Genomic DNA, 20918 nt, shown 5'->3' with positions numbered 1-20918 from the left:
AATCCATCCTGTTGCAGCGCTGACTTTAGTGTTTCAGACTCAAGCTGGAACAAGATATTTGTCAAACTGTAGGGTATACACTCCCAAAGACCCTGCTAATGCAGATTCTGTGCAGCAACAGTAAACATGATTTGAAATGCTGATTTCTGTTGGCTGAAGTGCTGTCCTCGGTTTATAGAGCCAGGGGAATAACTGAAGGGAAAGGCACTGCTCGCAGTTCTGACACTCACTGAGGTGTCAAAGTCAGGTCATTATTATGTTTATTGAAATTTGGGGTCTCAGAATTGTTATGGTGAAGTTATTCTAAAAAAAAATCTCCATTTTAGCTTGTATTCTCAGGATCCTTAATGTTGATGCATGAATGGCAACACAGCCAGGTGAATTATGTGAAAGCTGTTTTAAGCAATTTTTGGAGGGCAGACAGTTTATATCAAACTCAAAGCAACAGAACATGGACTCCCTGTTGGAGTATTCTTTCTAGCCATTTGAAAAATCCAAGTCTGATATTTTCTCACCTTTCAGCCCTGGTTTGGTTTGCAAATTCCTGAGAAAAATATATGTCTTTTCTCCTTGCTATGTTCCTCCTCGCTATGGCTCTCTGCCATTTCACACAGGGCAGGAAACATATAATCACGTGTGAGCTCACTTGCTGGGAGCAGCTGCCTATAGCTTTATATGGAGGCACTAGAGGGACTCAACCATACTGACTGGTGGATCAAAACAATGAGCTGTAAGTGACTAAAAACTGCAAAGAATTGCAGAGGTGGGTGTTGGTTCTCAATGTTATCATTTGATTCAATGTTAATATCAAAAGTATAGCTTAATTAAACTTTATGTAAATTCTTGTTGTAGCACAGTGTGTTACATATATCTCTGTTTCACTCAGATAATATACCACTCATAGAAAAAGGATACAGGTCATCTTCAAAGAACACAAGCCCATAGAATAAATCTTAATGGGATTTGATATTTAAGTTTCACTAGCATTTTGGTGCTAAATTCTAACATTTCTTTCCTACTTTTTAATCAATGTGAATTTTATGTTTTGAGAAATGAGTCCATAAATTAATGCTGTAACATGTTTTGGTCCACAAAATTGTCTTTCTCAACTCTTTCTCTTCTCTTTCATCGGTGAGAGAGCATAAGGATTTGAGGACTGATGGTGGAAATAGGTAGGTAAAATACTAACAGACTATGTGTGTGGAGACAAGATGGAAATAAACATATAAAGAAGAAAAAGCCAGAAGAGGTTAGTCAAAAACACACTTTACAAAACAATTAGTTTGAGTTGTTGCTCTCATTACTACTGGCCTCAGTGCACACAATGGTACACGGTATACAGATTTTTCTGTAAGCAGAGAGACATAGCAAGGTTATTGTCTGCCTCCATCTTTTTCTATTGCCACTGAACCCTTAGCTGTTGCTTTAAGGTTCAAGGACAGAATCCAGGTTATGGTCCAGTGGGAGATAACACATAAAATGTCTGTTTGCAGATGATATCAACATTTATTCATTTGGATCAACTTTTGATTGTACTTATCTATTTATGTTTTACTTTTAGTTCATTATGCTATGTGTTGTATTGTGTGGAAGTTTCAGGTGGCCTCGGGGAAACAGGTATTTTTTTTCATTTTTGTATGCTACATGTACTAATTAATAAAAAATCTTTATGCCATTTACTGTCTCCGAGATCATAGGTAAAACAGAGACATGTGGGAAAACAGGAACCAAAAACAGTAAAAATAGGAATACAACGTTACAGAGGTGAAAAAACAAGCAAGTAGTTAGTCAGAAGCTACAGGGATTGGAATAAATGTTGGAGATGAGTGTCACCTGTCCTCCTTTGGGTTGGTATTTGATATTCTCTGTGGAGCCGATCTTGGACTTGATGTTCTTGAAGTCAGGCAGCGGCTGGTTGATGATGCGGAGCTGCTTAGGTGTGGTTGCAGGTGACTTGGGTGGGGTGCGGACAACGGCCACCTTCCTCTCCTGGGAAATCAAGCTGAGGGAGCGTGGGGTTCCGGGGGTCCTTGAGGATGATGAGTAACTGGGCGGGGTTCCTGGGGTTATGGCTGTGGAGCCAGGGGTGCGGGGGGTTGAGTGGCCACTGCGAGCTGAACGGGAGCGCACTGATTCTGCAACTGTTGGGGGGAGATAAAAGGATGAAGGTTGGAACTGGAGGTAAAGAGGCAAAGTCCTAATGGTCCTAAAACTATATAACTCAAATTTTGGAGATTTCTATGTTTTAAAATTAATCATATTAACTATCCCACAGTGCATAGTTGTCTGTATTTAAAAAAGCATAAAACACTGTATATCTGTGAAGGTTTAAAGGGTTGTTGATCAGTATGAAACAGTCAATGACTACTTCACAAGGTGCTGAGATTTAAGGCTTTTAATGCTCCCTTTCAAGCCCACACAGTAAGTTGTTTTATAACTCCACTGGCGTATTTCATGACACTGGAATTTAGTTTTTTTCAAGTGTCCCATTAACTTTTTGTACCCTCATACATTGTGATACCACTTTATACCTAGACCAGTACAACCTCATGCAATCCATCACGTCATGCAATAAATCATTTTTCATAATGATAGCGGTATGGGGTATGGAGTCTCCTCTACCTGTCATACTGGGGGCTCGTCCCGTCCTATGCTCTGCCCTCATTTCAGTGCGAAACGCTACAGGAGGCAAAAGAGGAAAGGTTTAAGATTTAGAGACAGGATGCATTACAGGGGTGCGGGTGGGGGGATGGGGTTGTGAAAAAATAAAAAGCGGACATTTGGGGCTTGTTGGCAGTTAGATTTCACACACATTCACCTGAATTAGTACTAAAAGGGAGTTATGTATAAATAAAACACCAAAAACAGTTGCAAAGAGATGATAAAAGAGGGCTAGAGAGAGATGCATGAAGAAAGAGAAAATAAAATGAATAGGAAACATACGCTTATAGATTAGTACAGAATGAGTCAAGCAGGATACAGTACATAGCCTCAAACACCTATATTGCTAAAATAAAGTCTAAAGAAAGAAAAAACAATGCAGCAGGCAAAAATGTAATAACTGGATCTTCCATTGGCACACTATAGCTGAGACTCACTGTATATGTTGTTGCTGCTAAAAAAAAATCAGTTCATATAATGAGGTTTTCAAACTTAGAATCTGGGCATAAAACGACAGGAATGTGATTTTAGCTATTCAGAAAAAGAGAGGGAGTCTATCTAGTAAAGAGGGCAAGACTTCAGCTCTCTGTAGTCAAATTCTTGACATTGATATTTATTTTAGACCCACCTACCTAATGCTACTTAAAAAACTGATACCTTGTAAAGGGAGTCAATTAGTCAATTAGAAGAACAGCAGCCTACATGTGGGTCTGCGGGGAGCTGTTGAGCCAGAACTGGTGATGGAGGTGGAACTCTCCTCTTGGTCATGGTATCCACGGCGACTCAGAATGGCGTGCCGCGGCAGAGAAGACCTCTTGTCAGGGCTCCGAGACCCACCGTCCTGTTGAGACAAGAAGTAGATCCTCAGGCTAGTTAGGCTGATGTCAGCCAGTGAATTCTTATTTTCTTTGTTTGTTGCTTTGTTTTTTTAATAAAAGCTGAAATGAGTTTAGATGGGCAGTAGTATAAAACAGAAGTAATTTTTGAACAAACTGTTTATTTTTTATGTTCTTTCCAGAACTCCTGCAGCTATTGTTCAGTGTTACACTAGCATCCACCTACCTTGAGTCTCTGTAATAGTGGGGAGCCTTGAGGCTCTGCTGGGGATGAGTGAGGTCTATCTAATGAGGCAGCCACTCTGGATATGGAGGTGGGGATCTTTGTTAGTGGCAAACGATGGGCATGGCACTGAGATGGTGCAACGATGAGACCCGGTGGGTGAGTAGCACAGCATCAAAACATAGGACACAGGGTGACAAAATAGTGATGAAAATAACAGTGCTTCAACATGCATTATCAAAGCACAAAATCTGATGTATCCTTGGTGGAATGAGGAATGAGATATCAACATCAGATCTAGTGTGTAGTATTTAATCAAAGACCAACAAAACAGCAATTCATGCACATTTATTGTGAACATGTCACTAAGAAATAATGTATGTGACATCCACACAAAAAACAAGGGCATGAAAAGAACATCACCATGCTCATGCAAAAATTCCTGACTTCAACAGCAACATGTTACACTTGCAGACATTAGTAACAGGAGTGTAGGAAGACTGCTAATAGAATGTGTAAATCAAAACTGGAATACCATTTGTGCTCAAATGACAGAATATACTTAGAGTATACTGTAATGAAACAACATTTAAGATGCAGAGATGGTGTTATTTTGGACACAATAACTGTCATTACCATGGTGGAGGAGTAAAATGGAGTCACGACCACAGCCACTGGAGAAATGTCACAGGGTGATTCAACACCCACTCAGTAATTCTAGATGGATCTATCTTGTCTATTTGAGCAAAAACCCATTTAACAAGGCAACAATAGCAAACATGTTACAGAATGCAAAAGCAATGCAGTTTTTCTTCAGGATTAGGGCTTCGATAAGACAGAGAGGAGACAGCACGGCACGGTTTCTATCTTCAGTGTCAATTTGTCCTGACTGATGTTTATTTAGTTGCTCTACTGCAAATCCACTTGGTGACTCAGGTTTGCCAGTAAAGCTTTGACATGGTATTTCTCTGTCTGGTACCAGAGGTCATACCCTTCTTGGGCTGGTGGAGTATACTCACCGATGCTCTGTCGCGTGACTTTCTGGCAACACTGAGAGGCTGGCGACCGTCCGGTAGTGCCTCTGAGAGAGAGAGAACTGAATGTCAGTAATATTAGAATAAACAGACAGCATACATGTGTTAACCTTCATATGTGAAAGAGGAGGAAGTGAGAACCTCTGAAAGTGTACCCTTGTTGCAATACCTGGTTCTCATAAGTACAAAGATACAAACATACAACTTTGTGTGCTCAAATCTGGCATGGTAAACTATATGACAAATCGAATGTTCTGGGAGTGGGTTGCTGCCCCCTTGAGAGTACTGTTCTGCAAAGATTTGGCAAGATATCACACAGAATGGGGGATTTTGTATTATGTAAGACAACCCTGGAAAATAATCTAATTGGGGCAGAGCTGCAGTACACTGAGCTTTCATCATCAGTGACACCGAATTCAGTCCATCAGGGGAAAACGAAGTGCAAACTGACTCTAGGACAGGGAAGCATTACAGAGTCTTTATAGTGTAGTCCATAGGAAAAAAATCATGGATTACTAGTTGCCTAGCAACCATAGGTTGAAAAAGGCTTGAGTGTATATGTAATTCCTAAAGACAAGAGACGGCGAGTTTTAGTTATATAGTTTTTTTTTTCAGACCAAGCAACTTGTCCATTATTAACAGACAATTATATGAAAGACATTAGCAAAGGATATTAATGTGATAGCACACACCACCAACAGCTCAGCAAGTATATAAAACAGTTAAGAAATGGTAGCGACAGAGAAGAATGCATTTAAATCAATCAACTGATGCATCCAGAGAGTAAGTTAACACCAATTAACATTTTCTTTGCTGACCTCCTGTTTTTGAAGTACTGATCTTCATATAGAGATGTAGAAGTGTACTTGGAAATTGTTCAGTGCACCCTTCAATCACTGTTAGGTATGGCTATAGGTGCATAGAGCACATAAAACAAACTTTCAACCAGAGGACACCAGAGAAACAATGCTTTTCAGCTTGGTGTTAGGTTACTCTTTTTGGACCAAATGAAGAAGATGCAAAAAAACCCATAACAAAAAAAGAAGAAAAAAAAGACAAATGAAGCCAAATAAAATGAGTATAGCAGTCTGTTTTTATTGTAATCAAATACAAAGAAACCCATGTAACACAAAAAAACAACTGAATGGATGCAAAAACCAACATGGAAGCTGACAGTGTGGGTGAGATGTGGTGCGAACTGGTGTTCTGTTGGCTCGCCTGCAGAAAGCACCAGACCAAGGAAATGTGTCACCTGTGGGTCTCCTTCTGGGACAGGAGTGGTGCTGGGTGGGGCGGGTCTGACGGACAGCTGGTTTCAGCACACTCCTCCTGGTTGGGGATTGAGTCTGAGCCTCCATTTTTTTGGTAAGCTCAGTCTTCCTTATCACAGCTTCATTACCATTGGGCACATAGCCATTGACAAAAGCAGAGACACACAACAATAAGCAGAGGCAGAAGGTGAAGCATAAAATACAGAATGCTGCAGGATAAAAAAATCCCCAAATCCCATTTTTAGTTGCCATATTTGTTGAACTACACTACACCAGCAATTGACTCAAATCACTGTGTCAGTGAGTTATTAAGATGCACCTTTTTGACAAAGAGGTAAGGTATAAACCACAAGATACTGTGTTTACCGTTTCAGAACAGCTGAGAGCCACAGTCAGGCAAATGATGACATCAAGCCACTGCTTTAAATGTCTATACAATACTAACTGACAGGACAAAAACGTTTTTTTTTAACAAGGTGACAAACAGTACAGTTTTTGAGCAACAGCAAGTATACATAGTATGGGGATAATCCAATACTACATTATATGTAAATAACTACTACCACTAGAAACCAAAAGGAAAACAAAATCATGAGAACCTTTTTTCTTCTTGACCTCCTCTCTGGGTATGTAGACAGGTTCTTTGCGGACAGGTTTACGCTCTGGTGTGGAGATTCGGCCTTTAGCCCGCCCTCCCTTAGTCTTGGGTTTTGCTGGCTTTTCCTGTTTCTCTGTCTTCTGTTGTGTCTGCTTGTCCTGGACCACAGCAGGCTGTTTAACTGGGCTTGGCCCCTTGGGCAAAGGTTCAATCTGCTCTGTAAGCATGCTCCTATCATCATCTGAAATGTGGCAAAGCAGGACATGAAAAACATATTTAACCTACATTTGTTGATTATACATAAAACAATATTCCAGAAGAAAATAGGAAGGAACAATTCATTAAAAGAGAGCTTACCTTGTGTGTCCACCCACGAGCTGTCCAGGATAGAGTCGTCCATTGTGGTTTCATCTCTGTCATAACTTTCTGTCTGTCCTTCTGTTTCAATGGTCTGAGCCTCCTTCTCAGGAGATGCAGGGGTCTCAGGAACATCACAGACCTCCTCTAGACTGCCAGCTTCCATGTCTGCTTCCTGGGCCAACTCAACAGATTCCTCATCTTCCTCATCTTCCTCTTTTCTTACAGTACAGAGAGCTTCAGGCTCAGGGGGAGCTGAGAAACGAACGCTGTGTCCCGGTTCGTCTGCTTCATCGATGGTCTGGACCACAGTGATAAAATCATCTTCAACCGTCACCACTGATTCGATGGCAGCACGAGTCTCTGGGATTTCCTTTATCAGTGCTACCCCAGCTCCTTCCCCTTCTTTCTCTAACACGTTTTCCTCACCTTCCTCTTCCTCCTTCTCGGCCTCCACAGGTTTTTCAGCTTCCTTCTTGGCAGGTTCCATCACTGCTTTTTCCTCTGGTTGTCTTGCTGTCTCCTCAGGCTTGTCTGTAACCTTTTTGTCCATCTCAGCCACTTTCTCTCTCTCTTCCTTCTCTTTCAGTTCCTTTTCTATCTTTTCCTTCTCTTCTTTCTCTCTTAACTTTTTCTCTTCTGTTTCTTTTTCCTCTCTTTCTTTCCTTTCTCGCTCCTCTTGTTCTATCTTTACCCGCTCTTCTCTTTCTTTCTTCTCTCTCTCCTCTTTCTCTTTCCTCTCCTTCTCTTCTTTTTCCTTCTTCTCTCTCTCCTCTTTCTCTTTCCTCTCTTTCTCTTCTTTTTCTTTCATCTCCCTCTCCTCTTTCTCTTTCCTCTCTTTCTCTTCTTTTTCTTTCTTCTCTCTCTCCTCTTTCTCTTTCCTCACTTTCTCTTCTCTTTCTTTCTTCTCTCTCTCCTCTTTCTCTTTCTTCTCTTTCTCTTCCTTTTCTTTCATCTCCCTTTGCTCCTTCTCTTTCCTCTCTTTCTCTTCCTTTTCTTTCATCTCCCTCTCCTCTTTCTCTTTCCTCTCTTTCTCTTCCCTTTCTTTCATCTCCCTCTCCTCTTTCTCTCGCTTCTCTTTCTCTAATTTCATTTCCTGCTCTTTTTGTTCCTTCTCCTTCTTTTCTTTTTCTGCCCTCAGTATCCTCTCTGCCTCTTCCTTTTCTCTTTGTTCCTTCTCTTTCCTTTCCCTCTCTTCTCTTTCCTTCATTTCCTTCTCTTTCTTTTCTGTTTCTTCCCTAATTTTCTTCTCTGCCTCTTCTTTCTCTTCTTTAATTTTCTTCTCTGCTGCTTCCTTCTCTTGCTGTTCCCTCATTTTTCTTTCTGACTCTTCTTTCTCTTTGTCCTCTTTGCTTATTCCTAACACTGGTGAAGGTGTTCTTTTGGGGGAACCATAAACTTCTCTTTGTTTAAGTTTGGAAGGTGAGAGCACTGGGGAGAGCAGCTTATCATCATCAATATTGCTCTCCACAGAGGAGGTTGGTGAAGTTTTGACGGGCCTGGCAATTCGGTCCTTGGCCATGCCAGTCAGCTGGTACACATCTTCGGCGTCCACCTCCTCATAGGCCTCTTGGTGGACCAGCTTCACCTTCTCTCGAAGCTCTTGCAGTTCTCGTTCCTCCTCCAAACTGAGAGGCCTGTCCTCCATCTCCAATTTGCGGATCTGCCTCTCATAGTCAGCAATCTCAGTTTCTGATGCTGAGCCTTCACCACTAGCTTGTCGTTCTGTCTCACTAGATGACCTCCCACCTTCTTCTAGAGTCACAGTGACAGTTGGTGTCACAAATGACTCTCCTTGTAGAGCAGATGGTTTATCCTGCTCACTTACAGGTTTAGTCAGCTGATTATCTACAACTTCTTTGCCTTTTTCCTCAGCAGGATCTTTTTTCTCAACCTGCTTCTTGTCTTTTTCTTCAGTGACAGCAGCTCCCGATGGCTGGCTTGTGTCCTCCACAGATGTGTCTCTGACAGCTAATTTTCTAGCCTGCTCAGCCACTTTCTCCTCCAGGACGGAGTGGGTGAAGGCCTGTGCAGAACTGTCTACAGGGCTGAACACATCTGCAGGGGATGGCATGGGCCCTGAGTATTCACTGAAAACACAATAGCCCATCTCTTCCAACTGGCTCTCACTCTTTCTGGCTCCGGGGCTCAGTTCCCCTGAAACAAGGCTAGCAAGTGGGTCATCAGAGAAGGCAGGAACATCAGCTTGAATTGACTTTCTCCGGGTGATTTCTGGGTCAGTGTTTTCTGATGCCAGTCTGGAACGGGTACCAGCAAGGTCCAGCATCTCAGGCAAGTCTTGCGCCATCACTGTGCCATTTTTATAGGTGTTCTTGGAGGGCTGGGGTGATTCTGGGGAACCTGGTTCAGGGCTGGGTTTTGAAACTGGTTCAGAGGTCCTTGGAGGAGATGAGGAATCTGAAGTGATAGAAGCTGCAGTCTCCAGGATCAGGGGAGGGAAGGATGGCGGCTTCTCCACTGAAGGGGTAGTGACTGGGAGGTAGTCTGCTGACTCATCTAGACTTCCACTAGTGTATGACATGATATCTGTGGCCAATGGGGAGAAGTTCCTTGGTCTGCCTTGGCCACTTTGATCCAATGCTCCAATAGTGATGTTAAGTGAGTAGCTCCTCTGCTCTAAGGCCAGTTTGCCAGGGGAAAGCCTGCATTCATTACTCTTGTCGGGAACTGTGAATACTCTAGTGTCTTCTGCAGTACTCTTTTTGGTTTCAGGTTTATCCTTGGCTTCAGCTAGCGCGCTGTAGCTGATATCCTGAGGCCTGGAATCAACTGCAGTCTTCTCTTCACCAGCTCTGCTCAGTTCGTAATATCCCTCACCCTTATATTGGGGAGCTTCTTCAACCTCCATTGCTGATGTTTCAAAATATGCTGACATGCCAGATCTGTCTCTTGCGTCTCTTGTTGAGTCTCCTCCTGGAACTTTGACTCCAACTGAGGAGAAATCAGAAGGTGCACCAATGCTGCTTAACTCTACCACCTCTACTGAAGGCTGCTTCTCTGATACTGTAATTGGCTCACCATAAGTAGGCTGAAGGGTGAGTGATCTGACAGGTTCTTTGGTTTGGTTTTGAACATTCGGGGGTACAAAGGAGGGCATATCCATGGTGGGGCTCTCCGGTACGACTCGTTCACCAGCAAAGAACCCCTGCATCTGGGGCTCAAAAAACTCCTCTGGGCGTTTCTCTGATCCGATGCTGTCTGGGCTCATGGAACCACTTTTCTCACTCCCCTGCTTGTCTGAGTCCATCTTCAAAGCTGAAAGGACATCTATAAGTTGGCTGTTTTGAACATCATAGAATAAGTATTGCTTTGGCATGCTGCAAATGAGATATTTATTTAGCCAGGGATTGGGAAAGCTGTTATCACAGAAACAGGCAAAGCTCTCCTCAGAAACTTACAGCACAATGATACGGCCATCACTGAAGAAGAACGGCGAGATTATGGGGTCCACCAAGTCACAAATGGATGAGAATATGGCATGGTATGTGACGGAACCGGCATGAGGCAACTGTGATGCTGATTTATGGGAAACAAGCAATAATAGATGGGATGGATATCCATGCGACTCTTGTAAAGATCAGATCAAAAGAATAGCATTTCTGTCATTCTTTGTAAATACAATGAAATGTTATGATAATTTGACCAGATCAAATCTATCATTGTTCACATCATTTTGTTAAGGTCAAGATGAATTTGGGTCTTAATAATGACTTTCATATAAAAGAATATTAGCACAAATACAGAATAACTTTGCTGGTGAATGACAAAGAAATGCCATATGCACATGGTCACCAGCCAACAGTGACAAAAACAAAAGAATCAGATGAATTGGCATCTTGTTGAGAAAATAATACATTGGATGAAACATGGTTCTACCAACAACTGTACCACACTGAACATGAGACAGCCAACATGAAATCCCCTGCAAATTCTTTACACAGAATTGTAAAAATAATGAATGATCCATGTTTACTAAGTATGATTTATGGTTACAAAAAATGTGCAGCACTGGCATACCAGTGCCAAGCCAACATAATGAGAAACCTGTAAGCTTATAGCCGGTGATAAAAAGCACTGTTACGTTCAGCAACACTTTCACTTCATCATACCAATACGAAATGGCCGGCCCCGAAAACCACAGCAAGAAAAGGAAAATACAAGCGCAAAGATCACATACAGTAAAACCAGGTTAAGTTAAAAGAATATGACTCTTTCACCAACAAGCCTGTGTTGCCTTGCAGCCACAGCAGAACGCAGGGAGAAGTATTTGCCATTCCACCTGAATAATGTTTATGTTATATGCTTATGGGCTCCTTTTGACACATCTGGCGATCTTATACAGTGGACAATGCAGTAACATGCAGGCAGGGAGAGCAGAGGACAGGACACACCTGTCTCAGGGCTCTCCTCACCCTCTGCTTCCTCCTCCTCTCTGTCCTTAGAGCTTTCTGTGGCAGCACTAGCTGCCTCAGCCGGCTCCAGGGCTAGGTCCTGGGCCTCGTCTATGGCCTCTGCCTGCTCTAAGGGCTCAGTTTGCGGGCTGTCCAGCTCGGGCTCTTCCCCGCTCCACTGCTGCTCATCAAGAGCTGTCTCGGACTCTGCTGCCTCTGCACTCTCCTCCTCCTCCTCTTCCACTTCCTCCTCGTATTCAGCTGTAAGAGCCTCGATGGTCTCTTCTTCTCAAAAACAGGGTGAGAGGGGGACACATTAAGACTACAGGCAACACAGACTTGGGTCATGTGAAAACACAACTTATGATGGGACACTTTCAACTCTTAGAAGAGATGATCTGAATTGTTTGTCTGTTCACACATATACACACATACAGTACATACGGTGTGTTGCATGTGAGTGGATTTTCATTTTGTCTGTATGCTTTCTTTTCATTTCTCAATATCTATTGTTTAATTATCAATATTTACTGTACAAGAATCCCTTTGAGAAAAAGATGTAACCATTTCCTCCTCTCCCTTTCTCTCGCATACACCATGTCTGCAGCCCGGATTGAACTACCATCAGTGATGACTGAGATTGTTTGAGGAAAATGGAAACAGAAATGAAGCAGCAAGACCTCATGGCCGAACAACTATATGAGAGCTTCTGTTCAGAGCACTGAAATTTTTGGCTTTTTACAGAAGGCAACTATGAAGAGCTGCAGTCCAGTCCAGTAAAAATCACAGCGCCTTCCTCTGTCAGGTGTTTGTACTTTTATGCGACTTTTTTCCCTATAGGTATTTCATCTTCCATTGAGGACTATTACATTTTCAAAGATAATTTTGCTTCTGTGCTTTCCAATCTCAACCACATCAATGTTATGAATTGTGTTAGTCTGTGGAGAGAAGATGGAGTATGCTTTGGGAGAGATTAGAGGTATGAATGAAATTCTAGTCTGCTGCTGAAGCTGCCCTGGCAAATGATTTATTTTAATGATAATGGACTGAAAGAGACACATAATATAATATGCTATGCTGTGTTTTTGTGCAGCCCAAGTGTAAATACACTGAGGCCCTGGATTTTGTCTATGTATTTGGGTAAACATTTTTTAAAAGAAACAGCCTGTATCTTGTATTTCTACAGACAAGAAAAACATTTAGTCCAGAGAGTTCTGTGTGGGGCGTGAAAGTAAAAAGTGGGAGTCTTTCTTGGTACCACAGAGGGTGTGTAACTGTAGTTCATTATAGAGGGTTTGACGTAGTACAGCATATTTTAGGTGAGGAGTAGTCTTGGGTAACGAACCAAAACACAACTCTGAGAAATGACTGGTATGGACAAATATGTGCATGGACGTCGTGCACAGTATCTCTGAGATATTGATGGATATTTGGACCTTAAGTCATGGCCCAAGAGGCAACCTTGTGGGCCATGTGGTCTTACTGATGAGAACTATAGTATATTAGGTCCATTGAGGGAATCACGATAAAGCATTGTCTCACTTTAGAGACATCCCTACTATGTATTGAACTTAACAGAATGGCAACCACAGGTAGCAATGGCTTTGGGTGAAATAAAGGAAAAAAAAGACTTTTAAACACATGAAATTACTCAGATTTTGAGCAAACGAACAACACAAGGACACACAAACACACACAAAGACGGACGAAGAGACGAACTGACGGACGGAGAGACGGAGGAACGGAAGGGGGGAGGGATGAAGGGAGGAGGTCAAATCACAGAAAAGGGAGAAGATATTGGTGTTAAAAAGAGAAAGGAGAGAAAGAAAGAGAGGAGATGGAGGGGGGAAATGGCAAAGAGGAACCATGCGTGGTTCACCTTCAATCTGTCTAAAGGCCACAGCCTGCCCTGTGGGGCGAGAGCCCGAGTGCGTCCACTCTGGGCTGAACAAGGGGTGCTCATAGTACTCCTCGTCGGAGTGGTAGGGGTCGTCCTCGGGCACGGAAACTGAGATGGAGGGGGCGAGGAACTTGCACCTCTCCCGTGAATTTTGGAAGCGGCGGAGAGGGCCTGCCTCCTCCTCATCCCCTACATTTACAAACAAGACAGACACAAGGAGAAGAACTGCAGGGAAATCTGGACACACAGACTGAAAGAGTGAGTGAAGGAGAAGAAAAGGATAAAGGAAAAGGAAGTAGAAAACAAGAAAAAAATGGAACACACCAAAGAATGTCCATTCATAGTTGATTTAGCCTAATATTGAGTCATCAATTTTATCTTTGAAATAGATAGGATGGCAACTGAACAGGGGTTATTTTGGTTAAAAAACAAACTGTTTGTTTTTTTTCACTTATTTGAATCTTTGATTTTTCCTGACCTCAAAAATTTAAACTTTTCATAGTGGTTTATATAAAATGAAGGCTTTTAGGAGGCTTTTGGCCTTTTGGCATCTGTTGATAGGCAGCATTAAATTGTGTAACAAATAAAAAAAAGTTGTGTCATGGAAGCATGATATCCTAACTCAGAAATATATTCCCTAAGTGTATTTCTTTTAACAGTAGGGACATTGCAACAATTCATAATCATTATTATTATTATTATTATTGTTATCATCATTATTATTATTATTATTATTAGCCTTAACTCCTCAGTTGGAAATTATAATTATGAAAAACTTATTTGAATTTATTAAATTAAAATAAATTATTATTTGAATTACAGTTTACATTAAATAACTCAACTGGAGCCAGCTGTGGTCCTGTAATTTTAGTAACTGATACATGTTTAGCATGTTCTTTACTAGATACATCCTTAAGTGACTAATTAAAATGGACATTTTCTGTAGCGAAAAGGGAGAGAAATGGAGAAGAAAACTAAATAAAAGACAAATTTTAAAAAATAGACAACAAAAACAAATAGTCACCACAGAGGGGGAATGCAAGAAAGAGATAAAGTTTGATTGAAAGCAAGAGAAACATACCACACACAGGACACTCACAAGGAGACAGTGACAAGCAACTCAAAGGTGACCAAGCTTTAGGGGCCAGCCATACTCCGAGACGATCTAATTATCACTTTGAAACAAATGAAAAAAACTCCTGTGTATCTCAAAACATCAACGTCATAGTAATTATTAAGGCGCACAACTTCTATTAGTCCTCAGATGACCGAACCTCTCAGTACCTACATGCTAGAGTACAGTATGTATCATGGCCACAAATACAATAACACACCAAATATACAACTAAACCTCTTTACCGCTGCATCTAGTCAAGAACACAGAACAGCTGTCATCTTATATCAGCTCTTACTTTTAATACTGAACAAGCAATATACATATTAACAAAATAAAAACAAAATCGTGTTTGGTTCATGGCTGGCCCACCTACAGACTCTCTTCATTACATTCCAGCCACTGCGGACTGAGCAGACATAAAGACAAAGACCAAGCATGAAGCAGACGGAAGTTTTAGTAACACTGTACAACCATTTCTTGCAGGCAGCTGCACAAAAATAATAGAAGCTTAAACAAAAAATTTGAGGTTAAACCTAAAGACCCAAACTGTATCACAGTATTAACTGGCAAAACTGAAAGGCAATTTCTGTTTTAGATTTTAGATATAAAAAAATCAAAATTAATTATTTGTAATTTATGAGCATGGCATTCATAGTATTATACGTTCAGAAGGCTAGCTAACGCACACACTTACATATATGTTAGTGTTCCTAGTTTGAGCCTGGATGGCCAACAAGGCTAGCTTAGAAATTAGCAAATGTATTTATTATGTTTATTTAATATTATTATATATTATTTATGCCATTTTTTACGGCCTTCAGTCTTAAATAGCCAGTAAATCATTTGGCTTTAGCTTGAGGGCAGCTCTGTCTTCAAGTAATGCTTATAGAGCTAAAACTCTGATCTGTAGCCACAGCCCAACAAATACAGAAAAGACTGACAGTGGACAATGACAAGAAAACACAATACTATGACCCGACATGTAAAACTTAAGACAAAAAAATCTACCAAAAAGACAAATAACGAGAAGTTGGAGGGTTACCTAAATTGGCTGTCATATTAGTGTGTGGGAAGACAGCGAGGTATGAAAGTTAGAAAGGGCAATGGAAGAAAAGAATGATAAAAAAGAGCACACTCGTTGTAACATGGTGGTCATGTTCTTTCTTTCAGAGATAAATGGTGATGACGATGAAGATACAATTTGTATCTGTTCCAGATGTACGATGAGGAGGAGGGAGCAGGATTTCAGAAGAAATCGATGTGTGAAAAATGGAGAACATGTCCCTGCTTTTAGCAACTCTGGTATGTACAGGTTTCTTGAAGGGGTACCAATGTGTGGTTTGTCCCCTGGAGGTGGGGCAAGTCCCGGGAGGGGGGGATTAAAGAGTAACCCCAGAGCCAAACCACGTCAGCACCCCAAAGTGTTGGCGATCACAAAACTCCAGAAGCTACAGTCATGGGAAAGAATGAAACCACACTCTCATCCATTAGAGACTTACTCCATACACACTTCTAACATTCTTGGCCTACCTTGTTCCAGAGGACCAAAGTGTTCTGCAGCAGGCGAGGGAGGAGGAGAGGGAGGCAAATTGGTGGTGTCTTCAACTACAAAAAAAGGATGGAGAAAGAGGAAGAACAGTTATATAAATCACATTTTGCACATAGTGTACAGGACTTGCTGTATTTCAGTTGTATAAAATGAATGGCTCTGCAGGTGCAGTAAAGGATAGACCAACAATTAAGAAACATTCAGCTTAAGATGAAAGACGACGACTCAGCGTCTTCAACCCTGTCATACAGGCCATTAGCCAGTGACCAAAAATTGCCAATTAGATCTAATTTTGCTATTAGTTTTCATTTATTTACTTAATTACTTACCACTGGAACTCCAAGCCTCCAAATAAAATTTTTAAGTTATACTAGTCTGTTAAGCAAATACATATAAATAATGCATCATTTGCAATGTAGTGGTCTTTTCAAGCTAACAATGATGGGTTAGAGTTAAAAAAAAAAAAAACCCATTATGAATGACAGACCTGGCTCTTGTCTGTGTTGCCCATTTTATTCCATTGAACATTAAGGGTGCAAATTTTGAACAGCAGAATGAATGGGCACTCTTGTTTCTTCCCACAGTCCAAAAATCATGCAGATTAGGAAAACTGGCAACTCTAAATTGCCTGTAGTTGTTTTCATGGCGACCTGTCGAGGGTGTAACCTGTTAACTCTTGCCTAGTGCCAGCTGGCTAGAGGCTCCTGCAAACAATCCAACCAACTAATGAAGTTGGAGGAACGAACCATTTCCACCGTGGCTACCACTGTGCAGCACTTGTGAATGTATGTGTGTATGACAAACCTGATGGCAGCTTTTGAGTCTCCTGTTCTCCCTTAAGCACCGCCACTGCTTCTGCTGTCACTTCCTGCACAATCCGTGCTGACACTTGCTCTGAACACAAATACAAACACAGAAGGTCAATTAACCTTAAGATATTGTGAAAATATTCACCAGAAGTGGGTTAGGCTAGAAAGTCGATTCAAATCCCAGGAATGGCTGGGAAAATAAAGGTGCATTGAGACTTAGGTTATATTGGGCTTCCAGGTTTCAATCTGTGAAATAACTGTGTGAAGTTAGAGAGAATGTGAAGTGTGGGTGTTGCTGGAAGACAGCAGGATGCTCAGTCAGCTTTCAAGGGATACACCAATGTCAAACAAATTTCTCAAGAAAAAATCTCTCATCTACCATCCATTTTTTTTCATGTCACTCAAAACCTGAGATGAAAGCCAATGTGAGGGAGCTGAATTGTGTCCATAAATGCAGAGATGCTAGGGCTGCTGGTGAAGGCTGTAAGTGTCAAAAAAAAAAACCCCAGCAACAAGTGCAGACATTAAATGAAACCTGGAGCAGACAGGAGAGTACATCTAATTCATAAAAAAATGTGTTCATTTTTGTACTATTTTGATAACGCATTAAGCTACAGTATTTCCAAGGACATACGCTTTTCAATGTTTCTGAAAATGCTAGATTTAGAAAAATGATACTGACCCTGGAGCTGTGGTACACAATACCAAGTTGCAGACATTTGTGTACCATTTTAAAGATTAATCCATCTCCAATTTGTGCTTTTACTTGATGTCATTTGATGAGTGTTCCATGACCAAAACAAGGGCTGTGTGGGAGCATGAGCTGAACGCAGAATTCACAGAGGATGGGTGGAAAGTGGCTATCGATAGCAGCCAAACAAGCTCTCTCTGGACTCATACAGTTCCAAGTCCTGCACAAGGTTAATTTTTCTAAAACCCTGCTGACTGAAATATAACCAGAAGTAGAAGACAGGTGTGACAGATGTCATGCTTCATCATGAAAAAAAAATTAAAAACTGCCCTTTTATTGTGATATCTGGTGGCCCTCGGGACGATAGTCCATTCACAGTAAGACACTTTAGCTTTCACATCTTTATTAGCATGGCACCGTCTCATACGACAGTGGAAATCTAGTCGAGCCCCATCCATCTCTCAATGGCTTCAGGATGTCATGTGTTTTCTGAAACTGGAAGAGATCAGGTATGAACTGATGGGTAACTGAGAAATTCTTTGGGAAATGGCAGCCCTTTATGACATATTTTAACTCACTTAAGTACTTATTGCCAGACTAAACTTCTTTAAGCTTTCTTTTTTTTCTTCTTTCTCTATCATTCTCCTTTTTTTTGCTTTGTTTTATTATTGCTGATTCAATAGGGGGAGTTTAAGATGTGCAAGGGATACATCTGACTGTTAGCAATTTTCCAGCTCTGGTGAGAGTGGCTGAAGGGGAGATGGGGGGCTGTGGGGGAATTGGGATACAAACAAAAGAGGGGGAGTTTTGGAATTACATTTTTCCTCTGTAATATGTAGAACCAATTCTTAAATTCTTAAACTTGTACACATAAATAAAGGAATGAGTACAAAAAAAAAAGTTGTTTATTATTATTATTGTTGGGTGTTTTGCATACTTGGTTCAATGCACTGGAAATAAAAAGCAAGGATTTTTTTTTTTATTATTTTGCTACTACCAATTAACATCCATATACCCTGTATAACTACAACTATTAAATCTGAGCTGAGCTGAAATGTTTGATGCTTGTAAATATTTTCAGTTGTTTGACTGACTGCAGTGGACAGTGAACAACCAGACTCCAGATATCTATTACAATCCCCCCTTCCTCTTTTATCTATTCAAGATGGAGGATGAAATGCAATTTCAGCTTGTTGATTGTTATCAATCATAGCATTCAATACTGAATCCTGCCATTTGCAAGTAAATTGAAGTAATATTACATTTACACTCCTCATCATGATACTAGTGTCAACATTTAGAAAGAGGCTGTCAACACTGTCTGTAGGAAAAAGCTCAAGCTTAAACCAACCAAGAGCAGAGTGGGTGAACTTAAAGTACAAAGTAAATATATGATGATAATTCATGTATGTTTTTAATGTAAAAACAGGGCAAACAAGGTTCTCTTATCAATTTGGGTCGAAACAAAGACAACAAATTACTACAACTGTCTAATAGTGTCTGCATTAAAACATCTTCCTGTAGGAATCAGTTTAAATATTGCATTGCATGCAGAGAATGCAGCGCGTTCATCTACCAAACCTTCATCTGCATGGTAACAGTGGTTATGTGCGGTTGGGTGCCAATGTGATGCTTTTACTGTTGCTGTTTCAAGACCTTTTCTATTCAACATCACCCACACATCAACACAAACAAGCTGGAGGCATATACACATGAAATTACACACACACACACACACACACACACACACACACACATACACACACACACACACACGCTTCTTCCGGGAACACTTAACACTTAACACCCACTCACCAACTCAAAGCAGCCATTTCCCATTTTGAATAGCAAAGTGGAATAAACGTGTACCACCTATTTAAGGGTTCATGCAAAACCCTTTATTTTAAAACTGGAGGAACGCATTCAATGGTTGTAATGTCAAACAACTAAAACAAGATCTTACATCTCATGCACTAAATATCTCCACTGACTTGTGTAGGTGACTCAATTTTTTAGTACTAACCTAAAATAGCTTAAAAACTCATATTAGTGACTGTGCCTAAACTGTTAAAATATTAGTCATCATCTGCCATCCATGGTTAGGACACATGAAAAAGTGGACTTAAAGATGTTCTCTGTGTTTTTTTGTTACAGTGCCCATTAGTGTCGTTTTAGCCACTTTAACAGCGTGCCTTTAGGGATGGTAATGTCGGTCTGTCAGTTGGTTGATCACTTGTTGGTCCAGATTGATATATCTCAACAAACATTGGATTGATTGCCATGAGATTTGGTACACATGTCCATGGTGTCCTCTGACTTTTAACCTAGCGCCACCAGCAGGTTAAAGTTTACACTCATTCTGTGAAATATTTCAACATCTACTTGATGGATTGGAACATGAACAGACGTTCATGTTTCTCGTATGATGAATTGTAAAAAGTTTGGTGATTCCTTGACTCTTACTCTAGTGCCACCAAGCAGTTTTTTGTGAAATGTCTTGACAATTATTGGATGGATTGCTATGGAATTTGGTGCTCACATTCATGTCTCCCCCAGGATGAATTGTGATAACTGGATTTTGAATTGGAGGTTACAGAAAGTGTGTCATCTGAGTCACTTTTTTTCTGAATTTAAAATATTTTTATTTATCTCTCCCTTAATTTAATGTTCAACTGAAAAATGGTTGTGACTCTGGAGCAATGCAATGTCTGCCAAAGGATTTTCTTAACAAGTTAGTCAATTATAATGTCACATGTTTAAAACTGCTGAAAGTACAGTAGTATTAAAAATACTCTTGAAGTTGGGTGAAAACAAGATAATGTCAAAAAAATACAAACTGAATCTGGCTTTGTGCATAAAAAATAAAAATAGAAATGCAGTCTCTTCCAGACATACACTTTAAAGATCGTGTAAGAGCAACATGAAGTGCACTGGATTCAATGAGACATCATGAATTTTTAGTCTTACAACAAATCCACAGACGTGCACATTCACAAAGTAATAGCACTATAAAAAATGACCTTGTCGCATCTGCAAAGCTAACTGACAGTGATGAAAACTAGCCTGGTCTGGTTGTCTCAGCATTCCTCTGACAGAGTGATGTCAAATGAAATAGCAGTCTGGCTTTCATTGGCTTTGACAGGAGAATAAATCACATGCACAAATAGCTGATTTGATAAACAGAAAAGCTGCATCATATCTGTGGATCTACATCAATAAGCAAAAATAATAAAATACCTACACAAAGACATACTCCCCCCCAGTGAAGTAAAAGCATCTATTACCTGTATGACAGGCAGACTGAAGCTGAGAACGCTCCGTCTCTGAGCAGAGACTACGACTAGAAGCCAACGCAACACACAGCCAGACTGCCACACAAGCAGCGGGACTGAGAGGGCACGGAGAGAGCAGGAGTGCTGTTTGGTATGATACCAGCCGGCAACCAAAATGGATAAAGACA

General features: G+C 40.8%; 1 protein-coding gene across 1 annotated transcript in view; it reads right to left on the bottom strand.

The window, feature by feature from the left end:
- Positions 1-20918, bottom strand: part of map2 (microtubule-associated protein 2) — a 112557-nt gene that overhangs the window by 15013 nt on the left and 76626 nt on the right. Inside the window, exons 6-17 of the mRNA XM_042425357.1 lie at positions 16763-16852; positions 15940-16014; positions 11294-11677; positions 8272-10394; positions 6981-7575; positions 6625-6864; positions 6007-6144; positions 4740-4801; positions 3724-3849; positions 3364-3502; positions 2623-2679; positions 1834-2141 (exon numbers count right to left, since the gene is read on the bottom strand). Coding sequence (XP_042281291.1) covers positions 1834-2141; positions 2623-2679; positions 3364-3502; positions 3724-3849; positions 4740-4801; positions 6007-6144; positions 6625-6864; positions 6981-7575; positions 8272-10394; positions 11294-11677; positions 15940-16014; positions 16763-16852 — 4337 coding nt within the window. The remainder of the gene's footprint in view (positions 1-1833; positions 2142-2622; positions 2680-3363; positions 3503-3723; positions 3850-4739; positions 4802-6006; positions 6145-6624; positions 6865-6980; positions 7576-8271; positions 10395-11293; positions 11678-15939; positions 16015-16762; positions 16853-20918) is intronic.

The sequence above is a fragment of the Thunnus maccoyii genome, chromosome 11 (assembly GCF_910596095.1).
Source record: "Thunnus maccoyii chromosome 11, fThuMac1.1, whole genome shotgun sequence".
NCBI lineage: Eukaryota > Metazoa > Chordata > Actinopteri > Scombriformes > Scombridae > Thunnus > Thunnus maccoyii.
This window is presented reverse-complemented; position numbering and strand designations above follow the sequence as displayed.